This window comes from Clarias gariepinus, chromosome 6, assembly GCF_024256425.1.
Source record: "Clarias gariepinus isolate MV-2021 ecotype Netherlands chromosome 6, CGAR_prim_01v2, whole genome shotgun sequence".
Classification (NCBI taxonomy): Eukaryota; Metazoa; Chordata; class Actinopteri; order Siluriformes; family Clariidae; genus Clarias; species Clarias gariepinus.
Genome location: NC_071105.1, coordinates 17702500 through 17720508, shown reverse-complemented (window position 1 = coordinate 17720508; position 18009 = coordinate 17702500). Strand labels below are relative to the sequence as shown.

General features: G+C 36.6%; 1 protein-coding gene across 1 annotated transcript in view; it reads left to right on the top strand.

Moving 5' to 3' along the window:
- The window catches only part of grm2a (glutamate receptor, metabotropic 2a), a 42633-nt gene extending 25756 nt beyond the window's left edge, over window positions 1-16877 (top strand). The window contains exons 3-6 of the mRNA XM_053499490.1: window positions 7110-7947; window positions 11076-12139; window positions 15857-16037; window positions 16522-16877. Of these exons, the coding sequence (XP_053355465.1) occupies window positions 7110-7947; window positions 11076-12139; window positions 15857-16037; window positions 16522-16589 (2151 nt within the window). The 3' untranslated portion in view covers window positions 16590-16877. The remainder of the gene's footprint in view (window positions 1-7109; window positions 7948-11075; window positions 12140-15856; window positions 16038-16521) is intronic.
- Window positions 16878-18009: the final 1132 nt, after the last annotated feature.

Here is an 18009-nt window from a genome sequence, read left to right as displayed (position 1 = left end):
TGTCTCCAAACTCTGTACTGTATGACACTCTCAGGGCAGTTATTTCAATAATTGCTTCTGTCCTTCAAATTTATGTTTTTTTTTGTTCTCTAAAAACTCTGAAGGCTTGTCTTTAAATGGAGCGTGCTTGGTCTCTACGTGGCAAAGCAGTTTTGAAGGCTTCATGGCATTATCATACAGTATAGCCGGTCACCACATATCACACAGAGCGGGCTGAATCACCTGAGTGAAGATGTGAATAGATGTCGCATTAAACTAATTATTTAAGCAGGGCTCTTGAATGCAGCTGTCTTCTGCTGTATCATCTCTGGGTCTTTTCTCTTTGTCAAAGATTCTCCCTAGGGACGTTTGTTTTTTGTTTTACTAATTTCAGCTAAAGTAGGCAAGCAGCCTAATTTACCAGGTATTAAAACTGTGGGATAGAGGTATGGATGAAAGTGTTGGGTAGATGATCTATTAAGTTATTGTTTTTAAATTAAAACTCTTCAGATTCAGATTTTTTTACATTCAGTTTTCTTCTTTTCATGTGGCTGGCACCAAATGATCCACTATACTGTATATTAGTGATGGGAAGTTTGGATCATTTTAGTGACTCGGTTCTTTGAATCTCGTTCATCAAAATAAACAAATCTACTTTTGAATCAATAAGTTTATTTCATTCTTTTGATTAGAAATAAAATAAAATGTTACATTGTCGATAAACAGACCCCAACACGTCTACATTCACAAATTTTGTCTATAGTTCCAGTAATGAAAATATTACAATGCAGCTAAGGACACATTATGATAAACACAATGAGCAACTTACCTCTCATATCTTCTGGTCTGAATGGTTTGTTCTTTTCTCATGTGACACTATGCAGTGCGGTACACTGGATATAGAATTGCGCGGTTCTTCTATTGAACTGCATAGCGTCTATGGGAGTCACGAGACAAAAGAACGAATGATTGGAACAAAAGACTCAAAGGGAACTACTCATTTCTGTTTCTGTACATAACCTATGGAGGTTTTGAGATGCTTTGCGCATGAGTCCCAGTAGAAAATGAATGAATCACTCTATGAGAATACTCGTTCTTTTAAATCACGTTAAAACTTGTTCAAAAAGAACGAATCATTCATGAACAACTAATCAGTACTATATGTATGCTTCAGGATATATTTCAGTCCAATATACTGTATCCTGAAAAAAACACACTCATTTCTAAAGCTAGACAGTTATCTAGCTAACTCACACTGATTTAAACATTGGAGGTGCTTTCGGTGAAACTGGTATCTCTTTTTGTTTTAAAAAATATTATTTGCCATGTATGCTGATGTTGCTAAATCTACTGTAGCAAAGGGTTTAAAACTAGGAAGTGGACTTTACATAGCGCAGTGCAGGGTTATACACAGTAACACATTCTGATGTGTTAATATGGATATGAAAAGAAATATGAATACATTTGGAACCATAGGGACCAATCAAATTAGTGGACTTGAATTGGTTAAACTGTAAATTTTTTGTGTGTCTGCTGTTTAGTCTGAATATTTAATCCTGCAATAGTAATACTGAAGTATTGCAGAAGGAAAGATGATGACTACTATGCAAGGAATAACGATGGGCTTTTTTTATGTCGAGAGAATCTTCAAAACCTATCATCATACCACAGTCAGGCTGAAGCTACAGTACTGTCCTGTCTCTCCTGCAAAATTTCTCCAGTCTGTCTTAGTCTTTCATTTTCCTATATTTTCCCTGTCATTCGGTCTTGCTTCCATTTTCCATTCAGGTCCCTGTCTTTTTCTCTCTTTGAATAGTAGTTTCCTTATATTCTTCATTGTCCTCTCAGTTTTCAATAAGATTCCTAACCCCTGCTGCCTTGTTTTAGTAGCTACAGAGTGAATATTTCTAAATTTTACACTTAGTATATTCCGTACATATTCTGGTAGGATAAAATTCATTACAAAAATGATATATTGCATGTGTTTATATGCTCAAATGTACCTAACATAGCAGATGGTTTGGAATAAAGGAGTGAGAAACTAAAAGGAATTTTGTATAAATAAAACATTAGGCATTTATTCATTTAAAATGTAAATATAGATGTATGGTTGGTTGGTTAGACAGAATGATAAATAGGTTGGGGATGAAATGAAAAGATGTACCAGATGTAAAGGTAGATGAACTGGATTATTCAGTGGATTGAATTAATGGATTAATAAATAAATCAACAAAATTAATCTTTATTAACGGAGTAAAATTTTTATTTCATTAAGAAGACATTGAGATGAGAAGATAGTGTTGTTTACATGCTACTGCGAATATTTGTGTAATAATACACCTGTCACTAATCACATTTGATACAATTTGCCTGCCAGGATTTGCCATTACATGTACAGTATGTATTTACACACATACTGTTATTGTAATTTTATTTAGTTACCATTTTATTAATTAATGACATTATTTAAAATTGTATTGCTTGCGATGACTCTGTTGTACAGTTATGTTATCAGTATTGTTTGTTTTCAAGTAAAAAATTAAAACGGAAATAATGAGATCATTTAGTTACTGATTACCAGTTTTCAGTGGGAAAAGGTGGTATTGTTTCTAATAGAAAAGTGCACTGCTCTATTATTTTTAAATCAAACAAGAGACATGGCATTTTCTTCTATTCTAAAACCAGAATAATCTTCCTCAGTTCAAATGACATCGTCTTTTCTGGGGTAATCCACTCTACTGTAATCCCATAAAAGCACATAACACTTGCACTAATTTCCTTATGTCAGTGACGTTTAGAGTGTACAAAAGGAAATAAGCTCCATATTTAAATAGTATTAGCAGCCAGAACTGTGTCAATATTAATAACTTTTGCAATGCTCCTATATTTGTGATTTATATTTTCTCAAAAATATTACCTCACTGCAGTGTGGTATGACCTCCAAAAGCTTGGGATGAGCTTTTTCCTTTTTTAAATGGAATTTTTTTGTATACATTATACAGGCACATCAGTTTAGACTTAATTGGGCATTGGCAGGTGGGTGGGAATTAAGTAAGATTTGTAAATATTGGGACAGTGTACACTATGTTTGAGAAGCTTTTCATTCTGTTGCTTAAGTCAGGTTTTTACCACTTACTGTAGAACACTCATGAAGAGATAGAGAACTTAAGATTACATAATCTAATAAACTAATAATATTTCACATTTCTGATATAACTTTTGATTTTTTTATACATTCATTCATCTTTATGATTCTGATTACCTTCTCATGGTAGTATTAGATTTCAGAATCTTAAGAATACTGGGCATGGGTGGTTTACAGCAGCCAATATTAAAGGTATAGAAAGGGAAATGTATTTTACCCTGATTTCCCAGCTGAATATCAAAATGATCTGAAATGACATGTTGGATGGAATTTTAGAATTTGTATATACATTACATTGATTAACGATAACAACATAATGAAATTGATTATTTATTATAAAACAGTTATAAAGAGGCAACAGGATAATAGGCATCCAAGGCCTATCTACGCCCATGGGGACAAAGACCAAAATAGAAAGTGCGGCCATGTCATGAGGGTCCAGAGCTGCCCCGGTAGCACAAGGGCAACCTAAAGCCTTACTTAACTTGAGCCTAGATTGTTTTAATGTTAATAGTTTTAAAGGTATGGCTGATTGGTACATTTGTTTACAGGCTAATAGTTGTAAATGCAATTATTTCTGCACACTATCATCTTACTGTTAAGAAAAGAAATATTCAAATTGAGTGGACATTATAATAATGTACATATTATATAAAATACATATATGGTACATTATATCACAATGTACCATATATGTATTTTATACAATGTAATAGAATGTACCAGTTTCATATACAGATATTCCAGGTTGTGTGGAGAATTTTGACAGCTTGCATGTATAAAATATATTTTAAGAAAAAAATGAAATGAAGAATATTATTTAAAATAACTTATGCAAACAGTCTTGTATGTCTCGATCTGGCATCACACAAATGCGCTTATGATTTTGGAAACAGCACAAAGCAATACAACTCTTTTAAGCGTTCCAGACAGCTGTCTTGAATCATGGCATAATCAAATAAAATCTGTCGGACTTTTTTTTAATATGTAACAGAATGTATGAAACTGAAGAGAAACAAAGTTTTTCTACAATTAACCTTCCAGTCTACCATTCTCATTGTTTCTATAGAAACATATGCAATAAATGTATGTATGTACTCTCTATGCTTGAAAAAAAAAACTATAATACATAATAAAATAATCTTTTTAAAACGCTTAAAAACACAACTTTATTGGTCCTATACCAGGTAACAATGGTTTCTTTATATATCTAAAGCTATCCACTGAATAGAGAATGAGCCTTGGGAATTAGCTATTTTTCATTAAATGCAATCTTTAGGCTATCCAAGTGAGACCATTTGAACTCATATTTTAAGATATGTGTTGTACCAGCCACAGAAAGAGGGAGGGAAGGAGGAAGGGGGAGAGGAGGGGGAGAGACAGAAGACAGATTATTAGGTTTTTCTCTTGTCTTGTAGTGGTTTAAGAGATAGATTTCCATTGTGCAGGGAATCTGGCTAATCATAACAACAAACTAAAAGGGCGGTCTGAAAGCTGACACAAGCATGAGGGTACCCTACTCCACAGTTTACCAGAACGCTTTATGCCCTTAAGCTCTCCAAATCTGACCCAAGAGAAAAGCTATTAACAAGCATTAATTGACAAAAACATACATGATTTCAGCTAGGACCGTCGGTCGGCAAACTTAAACACTTTAACGAGCCATTTAGACCCGTTTCCCACAGAAAAGAAAACACCTGTAGCCTAAATACGTTTGACATCTAAAATAAAAAAAAGACTGCACATATCATTTTTACCTTCATGCTATATATGAAAAACTATGGCATGTTGCATGTATAAAATCTATGAACTGCTACAGAGAAAACTAAATTTTATTTCTGCATGCAACAAAAACATTTTAAACTGAAAAAAAAGACACTAATTTGAGGTTACTTTCAAAAAAAAAAATCAATGTCTCTTTGAGTCCTGCTTTTTATAAAATAAAAAGACGAACTTAAATTATACACCAATGGCATCTGCCTCTGTGTGCTGTCATCATTTTATGGCCTGTGTACTGGAGCGTGCAGTCAGCAGTCAATCTAAATAAAACCAGGGGTTGAAAATCTCAATAAATTGCGTGCTGCGGGTGCTGCGCATTGGCAGTTGTGACGCATGTTTTGAGCGACAAAAAATGTAACATGTTTTATTTTAATGTTACAATATCACCATAATCTTCTAATTCAAAAGTATATAAAAAACACTTTCAATAAAGTAAATATAAATTAAATACTTGTTATTTATTTTCCAAAGCCACAGGGAGCCGCAGCAGAGGGATGAAAGAGCCACATGCGGCTCTGTAGCCACACGTTGCCGACCCCTGGCCTAGACTTGAAGATTGAAACTGTGTCTGAATCGTGAACAGTACTGTAATTTAAAGACTATTTGATAATGGTGCAAAAAAGCTTCACCCTGCTTAAGCCTTCATTGTTCTAAGTACTAATTAAGAGCCTGCATGTGTTGATTATAGCATACCTGGCGGATCACACAAGACCAAAAGTTCAGTCCTATTCAATTTATTTAAATTTATAAAGTGCTTTTAGAAATAGACATTGTCACAAAGCAGCTTTGTACAAATAAAAATTTTGGGAATGACGGTGCTAATAAAAACTTTCTAAGATTACAAGAGGAAAAACCTTGAGAGGAACCAGACTCAAAAGGGAGCCCATCTTTACTTAGATGAAGGGAGAGTGCGGCCATAAATAAATCCCTTCTGTAACTGTGTGCTATATGGTCAAAAGTGCAGTTGTGTAACAGAAAAAATCATTTTAGCTAACAGGAAATCCACTTTACTAAGGTTCCCAACTGTTTATAAAAAAAACTTTTATGGCAATTTCAGTCCTAAACTATAAGAGCAACTGCAGTCATATGCCAAACTGTGTCAAATGAAGTTTAAAAGGATGGCCTCTATCATATTATCAGCAGCAAGTGTGTGTGTGTGTGTGTGTGTGTGTGTGTGTACAGTATGTAAGAGAGAGAGAAAATTATGTATATTTACTGTGATATATACATAGAATGGATATGGTTCATGTATATTTTGTGCAGAGTACGTGCAGGATTAGCTATGAACGAATAGCTAAACTGAACAAACCTGAGTGAGCTCACAGCAGTGGGGGATGAAAGCAAAGTTAACCATGAAACTCTTTGCCCATGAGTTCCCAGATCTGCTCCTTTACCTAAAAAAAAAAAAAAAAAAAATTTAAAAGGATTGACTAAACAAATACATTTCCAACCTGTCATGCTGGATCATAAAGGACAGACGTACTCGATTAGCCACCTGTCAAAAAATGTGTTTTTTCCGAATTGTTAGTCCAGCACATCATACAGATCCTAAATCAGGGATCTGGGGAAGGCTTTCTCCCTGGAACCCTTCCGAACAAACCACACTTGTTCAGTCTTCTTCAGATTGTGCTATCATGGACTTTACTATTTAACATGCTCAATGAGGCCTGTAGGGGCCGAGATATAACGTTTTCGTATTTTTTTTTTTTTTCATTTTTTTTTTGGTAGTTCTCAGAGCATTGCACAGTCTGACCTTGGGTGAATGTGCTGAGACGCCCAGTCCTGGGAAGATTGGCAAATGTCTTGAATGCTTTCTGGGCCACTTAAGAATGTAAAATCATGAAAGATCTTATCCAACTATCATCATAAGGGTATAACCTAATGTGATTACATAAGGTGTGAAAAAACAAATACAGACATGAATAGTACTGTAGATGCACAATGCCATTGTAAATGCCATTTGGAAGGAGAAAGAGCCGGGTGAGCTTAGCCAAATAATGTGGCTCTCTAAAAAAAAGCTGGAATTCCCATCAGTAGGTGTTTGTGCAAGCTGTGCTGTGTAACGTAAACAGAGTATGTACTTTCCATAATAATAAAAAAAACTTAATTCATTACTGTCTCAACCATAATTTATTAATAATGTAATCATAATTGCGGATCATTACAGTGCTCTAAGACTCATGGATCATTATCTGTTTTCTTGCAGGTGGCCAACCTCCTGAGACTTTTCCAGATCCCGCAGATTAGCTATGCTTCAACGAGTGCTAAGCTCAGTGATAAGTCCCGCTATGACTACTTTGCTCGTACGGTCCCCCCAGACTTCTATCAAGCTAAGGCTATGGCTGAGATCCTGCGCTACTTTAACTGGACTTATGTCTCCACTGTAGCCTCAGAGGGAGACTATGGAGAAACTGGAATTGATGCATTTCAGCAGGAGGCCAGGGCCTTGCAAATCTGCATCGCTACATCTGCAAAGGTTAGCCGCTCGATGGACCGCTACAGCTATGAAGGAGTGATCAGGTCTCTTTTACAGAAGTCCAATGCTAAGGTTGTGATCCTCTTTACTAGAAGTGAGGATGCCAGGGAGCTTCTGGTTGCAGCAAACCGTATGAATGTGTCTTTTATCTGGGTGGCCAGTGATGGCTGGGGGGCACAAGAAAGTGTGGTGAAAGGAAGTGAGTCAGTAGCAGAAGGAGCATTTACGATTGAACTTGCTTCATATCCGATCCATAGATTTGCTGAGTATTTTATGAATCTCAATCCTTACAACAACACTCGCAATCCCTGGTTTCGAGAGTTCTGGGAGAACAGGTTCCAATGCAGCCTGCACGATGTTAACTGTGGGAAGCATTCACTCCGAGACGGCAAGTTTGAGGAAGAATCCAAGATCATGTTCGTTGTGAATGCTGTGTATGCAATGGCCCATGCCTTGCACAACATGAGACAAGCAACATGCCTAAACAGCACCAAAATCTGCAGTGCCATGAAACCAGTAAATGGAAAGAAGTTGTATAAAGATTATATCTTGAGGACAAAGTTTGATGGTGAGTATTCAAAAATTTGGATTCCTATGCTGAATTGTAATTTCAGAAATGATCCCAATTACTTTATGTGCAACTTTAGTTTTTGTACTCAGTCGTTCAGGATTTAAAGTGAAAGACGTTGGTTAATATACAGAATTTCAATCTGACATCTAGTGTGTGTGTTTTAGAAAGATTTGGGAGGTGGGCAGATTTTTTATCAGCCCTGGCTCACTTTTATTTTAATGAGATATATATCAGCGCACATTAAAATGGTCAAACAAAAATATAAAAAAAAATAACACAACCTGCAGGGTCAACACCCAGATGGGCCATTTATCTCATTCAAGTTCACTTCAAGGTTGTTGTCCAAGAACACACTTAGTGCACGTGTGTGTGTGTGTGTGTTGAAGCTCTGCCCACTCAGTTCTACATTTACTACAGGACAAAACGCACACCTAAGGTAAGTAAACTGAGGGTGATAAGACACAGACGAGAGTCATCACCCCCCCAACACTGCCATAATTAGCTTAAATTTGAGGATATTTATATGTAATTTGAGAAATCACAGATAGTGAAGCAAGCCAAAGGAAGGATACACCATATCAGACAAAATCAAGTTAAAATTTTTTCAAGTGCAAACAGTCAGTATTTTAAAAAATACAACCAAAAAAATAGTGAACATAACAGAAAAATCAGGTTACGGTAAACCTTGTAATAAAAAGAAACCTTGTACTAAAGAGAAAAAGAAAATTTGAAGTAGGGATCTTTTCATGATGCAGAGTGTGTCACCTTACCTCCTAAACACATGGGTGCTAATAACAGCAGCAGGATGTTTAAAGAGTTCGGAAAATCCTAACAGCTTAGATCCAGACAGCTGTTAAGATAATAACAGAAAAAATAATAAAATTTAAATCAAAGAGCTAAAGTCAAATTTCCAGCAAATAAACTGGTCTCATACAGTATCTACAGGCTGCATATTTAAGTTAGTCACTGATTACAAATTACAGTGGAACCTTGGATTGCAAGTAACTTGGTCTGTGAGCATTTTGCAAGATGAGCAAATTTTATTTTATACATTTAAACTTAATAAACGAGCGAGGTCTTGATATACGAGTAGTATGCATGCTTTTTGTCTGCCAAGCGTCATGTGATCACAACTGAGCAAATGGTTCTTCACTCTTGGGATTATGGGTAATCATCTCCCGTGCTTAGTCTCAGTGCACGTGCGCCACTCGTATAGTCAACATCCCTGCAAAAAGCAAAAGCAAGTGATATTAGAAAGGTTTCTTGTTAAAGATCCAGTTTCCAGAGTTTCTCCCTCTGTCAGAGCAGTGATTCGTTTAGTGTGTGTGCGTGCGCGAGTGTCATTGAGGTTGTGATGTTTTTGCATGCAAACGCGCATGTGTCTGTGTGTTTGTGTGAGTTCGCTGGTGTGAAAGTCGTCCTACACTAGCCAAATAAGAGAGGAGGGAGGGGCCTAATGTGTAAGATGAGAGGAGGTAGTGAGGAGGAAGGGAGTGAGTCGTCCTACACAGTAGCCCACTCCGTCCTCTTGTCTTACTTCAGCTTCACACGCACATGTGTGCATGAACATCCAGGATTCTTTTTAAAGGTAAAATGCAGGTTAATTTGTTTTATTTACTTATTTATTTATATATGTATTGATGATTTTTATATGAAAATGTTTGGGTTGTGGAATGAATCATCTGAGTTTCAATTATTTCTTACCTGGAAATTCGCTTTAATATTCAAGCACTATTCCGGATCGAATTATGCTCGCAATCCAAGATTCCACTGTATGTAAAAAAAAAAAAAAATAATTCATTTAAAAGTATACAGACTTGTTGTACCATATATACAATACAGCTAAATGTTGCTGGACACCTTTTTGTCTCACACATATTTGGTTGTTTCTTCAAACACAAAGTTAAAAACATACAACTGTTCCATGATGTCTTTGTATGCTGTAAAATTTACAGGTTGCCGTCACTGGAGCTAAGGAGCCTAGGTCACATGTATTTCAGCAAGGTAGTGCCTCTGTGAAAAAGACAAAAGGTCCAAGGGTGGAGTGGAGGAACTTAAGTGGCTGCACAGAGCCCTGGTCATGATGCTTGAATACACTCTGAATGGGACACCGGTTTTCACAATACACCATGTATACATACACACATACACACTCATTCACACCTGTGGGCAGCCAGTGCACCTAGCTGCATGTTTTTTTTGTAAGTAAGAGGAAGCTGGAGAATTTAGAGGACATCCACCAATAGACTGTGGATCCTGGTAATATGAGGTGGCAGCAATATTTATGACACTAACATGCTGATGTTCATGATTCACCAACCCTGATGTATACTGTATATCTTTAAACCAGAGATGACATTATATATTTCACTGTCTTCACATAGCTTGTAATGCATATCTTGTGAACATGGAGTACAAATAGAAAATAATGTAATTTGTCCTTTCTTATATAGTATACATGCAATTATGCTTTGTGATTAAAAAAAAACCTTAGTGCTTAATATTTGATATTTCTTGCCTACATGTTTGGAATAAAGGGCATCTTATTGTAATGACTTAGTAAAAGGCTCTGTCTATAAACCAATATGCGTCTAGCCTGCTGGTTGCTCTGTTGATGTTTCGAAAAATCAGCAGATGTGTAAAGCCATTTCTTTTTCTGGAAAACCACTGTAATAAAATAAATTGAAGTCATGAATTGGGCTCGCCACATTTGTACAGAGATTTTTTATTTTGTGTCTTATTAGCCAAAGGCTATTATGCTTAAAATGAATGGGAAATCAATATTTGTATAAAGAAGTTTGGGGACGTTGAAGAAAACCTGTTCAGTCATAAAATGTCGATTTTTTTCCAATCTAAAGTGAAACACTTTTGGCGTTCTTTCAAGAACTGGAAAATTACCTGAAAAGAAACATGACTGTCTTGTGACCTCAATTATATGAACGCACAGTTTGCACCTGTGTCCAGTGCATCTACCTCCTAAATGCGAGGCTTTTGTGATTGTAAGTGCAGTGAGTGGATATAACATAAGGATTGTGAAGACTTTGATGTAATAGTTTAAAGCTTTCTCTGAAGTCTTTCCATGTTTCTTTGACATTTAGCTTATCTTTTGCCGTTTGTCTCTACAGCTCCATTTCGTCCGGCTGACACAGAGAACATCGTTCATTTTGATGCTTATGGAGACAGTCTGGGTCGGTACAACATCTTCCATTACCACATAGAGAATGGTACATATGTGTACCGTAAAGTGGGCTTTTGGGCCCAGAATTTGAACCTTGATACGAATCTGATCCCTTGGGACAACCAAGTGGTACCTACCTCTCAGTGCAGTGATCCCTGCAAGATGAATGAAATTAAGAGCATGCAGCCTGGTGATGTCTGCTGTTGGATCTGCATCCCCTGCCAACCCTACCAGTATCTCCTGGATGAATTCACTTGTGCAGAATGCAGCTTTGGTCAATGGCCACTGGCCAACCTGACTGGCTGCTATGAACTGCCTGAGGAGTACATCCACTGGGAGGATGCCTGGGCCATCGGACCGGTCAGCATCGCCTGTTTGGGGATCATGTGCACGCTCTTCGTGATTGGTCTTTTCTTCAAGAACAATGAGACGCCTGTAGTTAAAGCTAGTGGACGAGAACTTTCCTATATTTTACTCCTGGGTGTGCTCCTCTGTTACTGCATAACTTTCATCTACATTGCCAAACCTTCAGTAGTAGTATGCACGCTACGTCGTCTCGGGATCGGTACCTCCTTTGCAGTTTGCTACTCTGCACTTCTGACCAAGACCAACCGCATTGCTCGTATCTTCAATGGGGTCAAAGATGGTGCACAAAGACCAAGGCTCATTAGTCCAGCTTCACAGGTAGCCATTTGTGCTGCTCTCATTTCCTGTCAGCTGTTAGTGGTAGTGGTCTGGCTCTTGGTCGAGACCCCGGGTGTAAGGAAAGAGGTCAGTCCTGAGAGAAGAGACATTGTCAGGTTGAAATGCAACTGCAAGGACTCCAGCATGCTAATTTCACTGACCTATAACTGTGTCCTCATTATCCTCTGCACCTTCTATGCCTTCAAGACCAGAAAGTGCCCAGAGAACTTCAATGAGGCAAAGTTTATTGGTTTCACTATGTACACCACCTGCATCATCTGGCTGGCTTTCCAGCCCATCTTCTATGTCACGGCCAGTGACTACAGGGTAAGCACTTTAATTCTACTGATCATAATTTCCTTCATTTAAGGGTATAATACATCTGGCATGTTGTCTACATTAAATTGTTTTGCAAACAGTCAGGTAACACACATCTCCTAGAGAATCTTTTTTTTTTTTTTTTTACACTTTTAGAATAATATTAAAAACTATGGAATTTAATATAATGTAATGATGGCAGCACAGTGGTGTAGTGGTTAGCACTTCCAGGGTCTGGGTTTGATTGCTGACCAGAACCGATTCCTGTCTCTGTGGGCATAGAGTTTGCATGTTCTCCCCGTACTTGGTGGGTTTCCTCCGGGTACTCCGGTTTCCTCCCACAGTCCAAAGACCTGCAAGACTGCCGTTCCCAAATTTTCTGTAGTGAGTGAGTGAGTGTGTGTATGTGTGTGTGCCCTGCGATGGATTGGCACTCTGTCCAGGGTGTACCCTGCCTTGTGCGCTCTCCTGGGATAGGTTCCAGGCCCCTATGACTCTGTATACAGAATAAGCTGTATAGAAAGTGATGAAATAGATTCCTTATGATAAAAACCCTTATGAAGATATCTTTAGGGAAATAAATAATACTAATCATAATTTTACTGTATTAAATTAAGCCTTTTTAAGAATGTAAGAAAACACTTGTATTGATAGATGCCTTCTATAATAAACCAAAATTACACAACAGTGTCTGTAATTCCCAATGTTGCAGACTACAATTCCCATGATCCTTAGCATGCACTCTTTTACATGCTCATTTGTGTCAAGCACCTGTTCCCTGTTCTCAAGCGTCAAATTACTAATTGGACTCACCTGTTCACAATCACTCATACTGCCATAAATAATCTAGGCATTGTGCCTTTGACAAGATTATTTGCATGATTATGCATGTCTTTATTTTGGTTGTGTTGTCTAATGCTAGCATCTATCATCATTTTTCCAGGATGTTGTAAATGACCAAAATTCAGAAATAAGGCTTATATTGATATTTAGTCAGCAAAGTCAGCAAATCCAGCAAACACCATGTTCTCAAATACATACCAAAACATAACTGAGAGCATTCTAACAGATTGTGTGCGTGTGTGTGTGTGTGTATGTACAGTATGTATGTATGTGTATGTGTGTCTGTGTGTGTGTTGTCCATTATTTATTATAACCAACACAAGACTTTAAAATCGGTAACATTAATAGATGGGAGAATGATTTAGACTGTTATTTTAATCAGATTTTTAAACAGTTTTAATGAACCACCATCTCTGCTGTTTTCACCTGGCTGGAGAAGGCAGTCATTCACTGTTTTGACAGTCAGTAGAATTGCGTCATATGAAGGTTTATCATGACAGGTCTTTTAAATTATGGTGTGAATTCCAAACTGCTAAAAACACAGATGCTTCAAAAATAGAACTATTAGAATAGAATAAATAAAGGCTGAAAAATTGTTTATTAATATCATCAGATTATGCATAAAGGGTTCACAGTATGCATAATTAACAATTAAGTAAGCTCTTCAGTAACTGCTTTATCATACTCAAAACTGTAATAAATTTCGAGCCTATTCCTGGAAACACTGAGCAATCACTGAGTAAATATACCCAGTTTATTAATATCATCAAATGGTGCATACCAAGATCACAGTGCATGTTGGCCTACACTCTGAGTGTAGTTTGCCTTCGTTTCATATCCAGCCATGCTACAATACATTAACTTAAACAAAAATTTTAAACGTAGCTACTGTCGAGCTGGGGATATTATGTCAGGTGTCATGTGTTGCCCCTGGCATAGACACAGAGCGAGCATAAGGAGAAGGCATGGGGATGCCTTCCTGATAAATCCTTCCTTGATCTACAAAGTAACTCCAAAAATAATTCTTACTTCAGCGATATCAAACTATTAATATGTATCATTGCACATTTTTAACTGAATTGAGGAGCTTTTTAGTGGGAATATGGCATACACTGTACCTGAATATCACATAGACTACATCACTGACTCATGGCCTAATAAGTGACACTGTGTACTTATTGCTTTTATCTTTCCAAAGCGTACTGATTGAGTCACACAAGGGCTTATGTGTTTAGTATAGCCTGGATTTACAAGATCTCACTTTTATTATGGGTTTTGGAAATAGAAAAGATATCCATTAACACAACAATGTGCCTTTCGATTGTTATTTTATTCCCCACACCTGCAGTTTTTTATCCTTGATGCTGGCTTCAAAGTACTTTCATTGAAACTGTTACCCAGCATGTGGTTCAGTTAGATGTTTTTGCATTGTGTTATGGCTCATGCTGCAGCAGCCAAAGCAGCATTGTTAATCTTTTAAAGCATTGTTAATGAATCCTTTTAATGAATTCCCATTTTAAAAAATATACGGTATATTTTTCATTTCTTTCAGGAAAAAAAACAGAAGGAGATGGATAATCTTATAAGGCTTTTTGACCCATACACTTTTAAGTATATAGAGGCAGCGTGGTTTCAGGAGTAGCCACGACCCGCATGAAGATGTACAGGAATGAAAACTGTCTGCAACACTACAGTAAACAATCACATAGACTAAAATTTCTACTTTCACATGTTTATCTCTAAAGAAACGATGGGTATTCAGGAATAAAAAAACAATAAGAAAACATTGCAAGGCTGGTCTCTCACAGTGCATTTGTTCAGTCAGATTCTCTTCGATTTGTAGGTGTATTATGGCTCTAATAGGCTTTCCCTTTAAAACCACAGGTCCATGTCGATTAAAAAAAAAGAAAGAAAATGAAAATGGAGGGTCATGGCCTCTTGGGGTAAATTATGCAGCCATGAGCATGAGGGGAGAGAGAGAAAGAGAGAGACAGAGTGAGAGAGACAAAAAGAACAGGATGTCCCCGAGAATGTATTTTCAAAAAGAGAAATGTTTGCTTGTTTTTGCCTTTGGTGAATATAATTGTGTTGTAGATTCTTGAACTATGGCGAACCCTAGCTGAGGCTGATTCTTAGTGTGAGAAGAGAGATTTGGTGAGAAGTGGGATTTGAAGACATGCCATTCTTTTTGTATAAATATGGGGAATTTGTGTATATTGCATAAAAATTGATTGGTTACTTAATGAGCCAGTAAAGTTAAGATCCTCATAAAGGTGTAATTGGTGGGGGCAGATGTGAGAAGCAATCAGTTGTTTTTCCTGTAAATATCCCGCTTAATTGCAAAGCAGTCAGATATGTGCAGAGAGAAGAATAAGGCTTTTTCCCTGTGTGGGTATTTAGGTTGCATTATTTAAAGCCTACTGATTTATTGTTATGCAAGGCGTGTGTTTCTGATACTCTCCTGAACCTAATTTAATGTAACGAAAGCTCTTACTTTCATAATCATACTTTTTGAGAATCTTATGTAGTGTGTAGGCTTTGCCTAGTTTTAAAGTTTCATATTTTTATGTTATTTCATATAACTTTTTTCATCAAGAAAAGCATTCCCTCAGTTCGTAAAGGCATGTTTAATTGTAAAGGCATGTTTGTGTTTGAAGGTGGTGACGTCCTGACTACCTGTATAGAAAAAAATCAAGTGGATTACCTCCTAAACTAACTATATCCTGCACATAATATGCTGCTTTTGGTTAGGTGCTTCGTAAGACAATTAAGCCAGTAAAGTCAGATGTCTAGTCAGATTATAATGAAATAGTCACAGTTCTCCCCATCACCTTTGAATACTGTGATGTAATTTTTGCTTAAAATTTGTTTTTATCTTCATAGGTTCAGACCACTACAATGTGCATCTCGGTGAGTCTGAGTGGCTCAGTGGTGCTGGGCTGCCTTTTTGCTCCTAAAATCCACATCATCCTGTTCCAGCCACAGAAGAACGTCACCACCAGTCTCAGGGTGGCCACCACTCGCTTCAGTGTGACCACAGGCCCCGGTTCAAGCTTCTCTCAAGGTACAACACCAGCACAGGAGCCTGATTCTGCAACATAAATACAAATCCCCTCAATACAATTAAAATCGAATCCTGAGATCTTAAAATCATAGGATCTTAATGCAACTGATACTGATACTAATCAGCAATGGGTTTTTACAATTCTTAGACACAACCAAGTGATGTCATAAAAATCTAATTAAACCCTTTTATTACACAAATCTCAGTGATGCCTTAATATTAATGTTTATTTCAGTCAGAATCCAATCATGAAATAATAAAGAAAACTTTTGTTGGAATCCAGTGATATTTAAATTTGAAAGGCTTTTTTCACACACAATGTTTTGATGCCATAATATATAAGAATGAGCCCTTGTATCAGACAAAAACCAGGGACACATTATACCAAAATTATATTAAAATCAAACTATTCTGTAATGTTATTTAAAAGTTTTATCACTGGTGCACAATGCTAATTAATTAATGAACTGCTTTATATCTTCAGCATCCAACATTGTGGCAACAGTGTGTAACGGAAGAGAAGTAGTGGACTCGACAACATCATCTCTCTAAAAAAAGGCGATATATCCATCTGCCAAATGCCAGTTTTATCACTAGTCAGTAAAACGTGTTTGCTGATATTAAGGAAACCCCTCACAATAAGGAGTGGCACTTATTTCATTTTTAATGTGCTGTGAAAAAAAAGATTCCCTCTCTTTCTCTTTCTCTCTCTCTCGCCTTCTCTGAGACTAGTTAGAAAATAATTATGGGATGCCAGCTGAAGCTCTATGTACCACAACTTTTTATAGAACATATAATAAAGTATTATTTGGAGTAAGACATGGAGTAAAAATGATAGTAAATCTGTTCAATGTATCATATACAAGATGTTTTTAATTGTAGATTTTCAGTGATTCAGGTTTGTTGTTTCTTGTAAGTAATGTAAAATGTAAATAAAATTGTGTTTTTTAATGAATATTGGACTTGAACATTGATTTCTATGTACATAAATTAATGGTCATTGTTTTTTGTATTTTTTTTCCGTTAAATAAATATTTGTATTAGCTTTCACATTTCATCAGATGTACTGTAAAAGAAAATGTCTGGTCTCTGTGTGATTCCAGACTGTGTAAATTGGAGGAGGGAAAAATCGCTATGTGGACCACAAACATCCAATAAATCAGGGCAAGTGGCCATGCTTATTTGCCCTTCAGACAATCTACCTTACACCTTCTGTACATATTTAAGAGGGATATTGTAGCTCAGAGGAGAATGCTACATTAGATCTGAGTCGCTCCCACCCTAAAATAATCCAGGATTTTTCCTCATATGGAATCTTATCTTATAACATTTTGCAGTTGTGTGGCTTACCATCAATGGTTAAATACTGAACTACGTAATGTGTATAAATGATTTTTTTTAAAAGATAAATAGCTTTTCAAAAAGTGCGACAGTCCTTAATTAGCTTTTAGAAACTGTTTTGATCGGTTTTTAAGTAGCAGACACAAGCACAACGAACTGCATGTCAGACCTGTTTTCTTTATTATTGTTGTTTAATCCCGTCCCATTCCAACATCACATGACAGTGTATCAGGCTGTTATGTGGCAGTTAATTCTCATATAGTGCCATAAAATCAAAAAAAAAAAAATGTATTCAGTTCTGTGCTAATAGTAAAAAGTGCTATGTGAAAAATATACAAGCCTCCATAATCATTCTGTTGTTTATTCTGCTAAAGACACCTCAGATATATACATAGAGGCCGAAAAAATGTATACTGTACACCCTTCAACACTTACATTTTTTACATTTTGAATTTAATTATAGCAGCAATGTGTAGTATTTGCTGCCATAATTAGATGTCAGTAGTCACACCATTGTCGATGCTATCATGTGACATTTTTTATGTTGGTGTGTAAACATTTTTTGGGCCCCTCTGTATATATGAGACTGACCTTTCACCCTAAGTAACATACATTACTGTATAAGTAACAC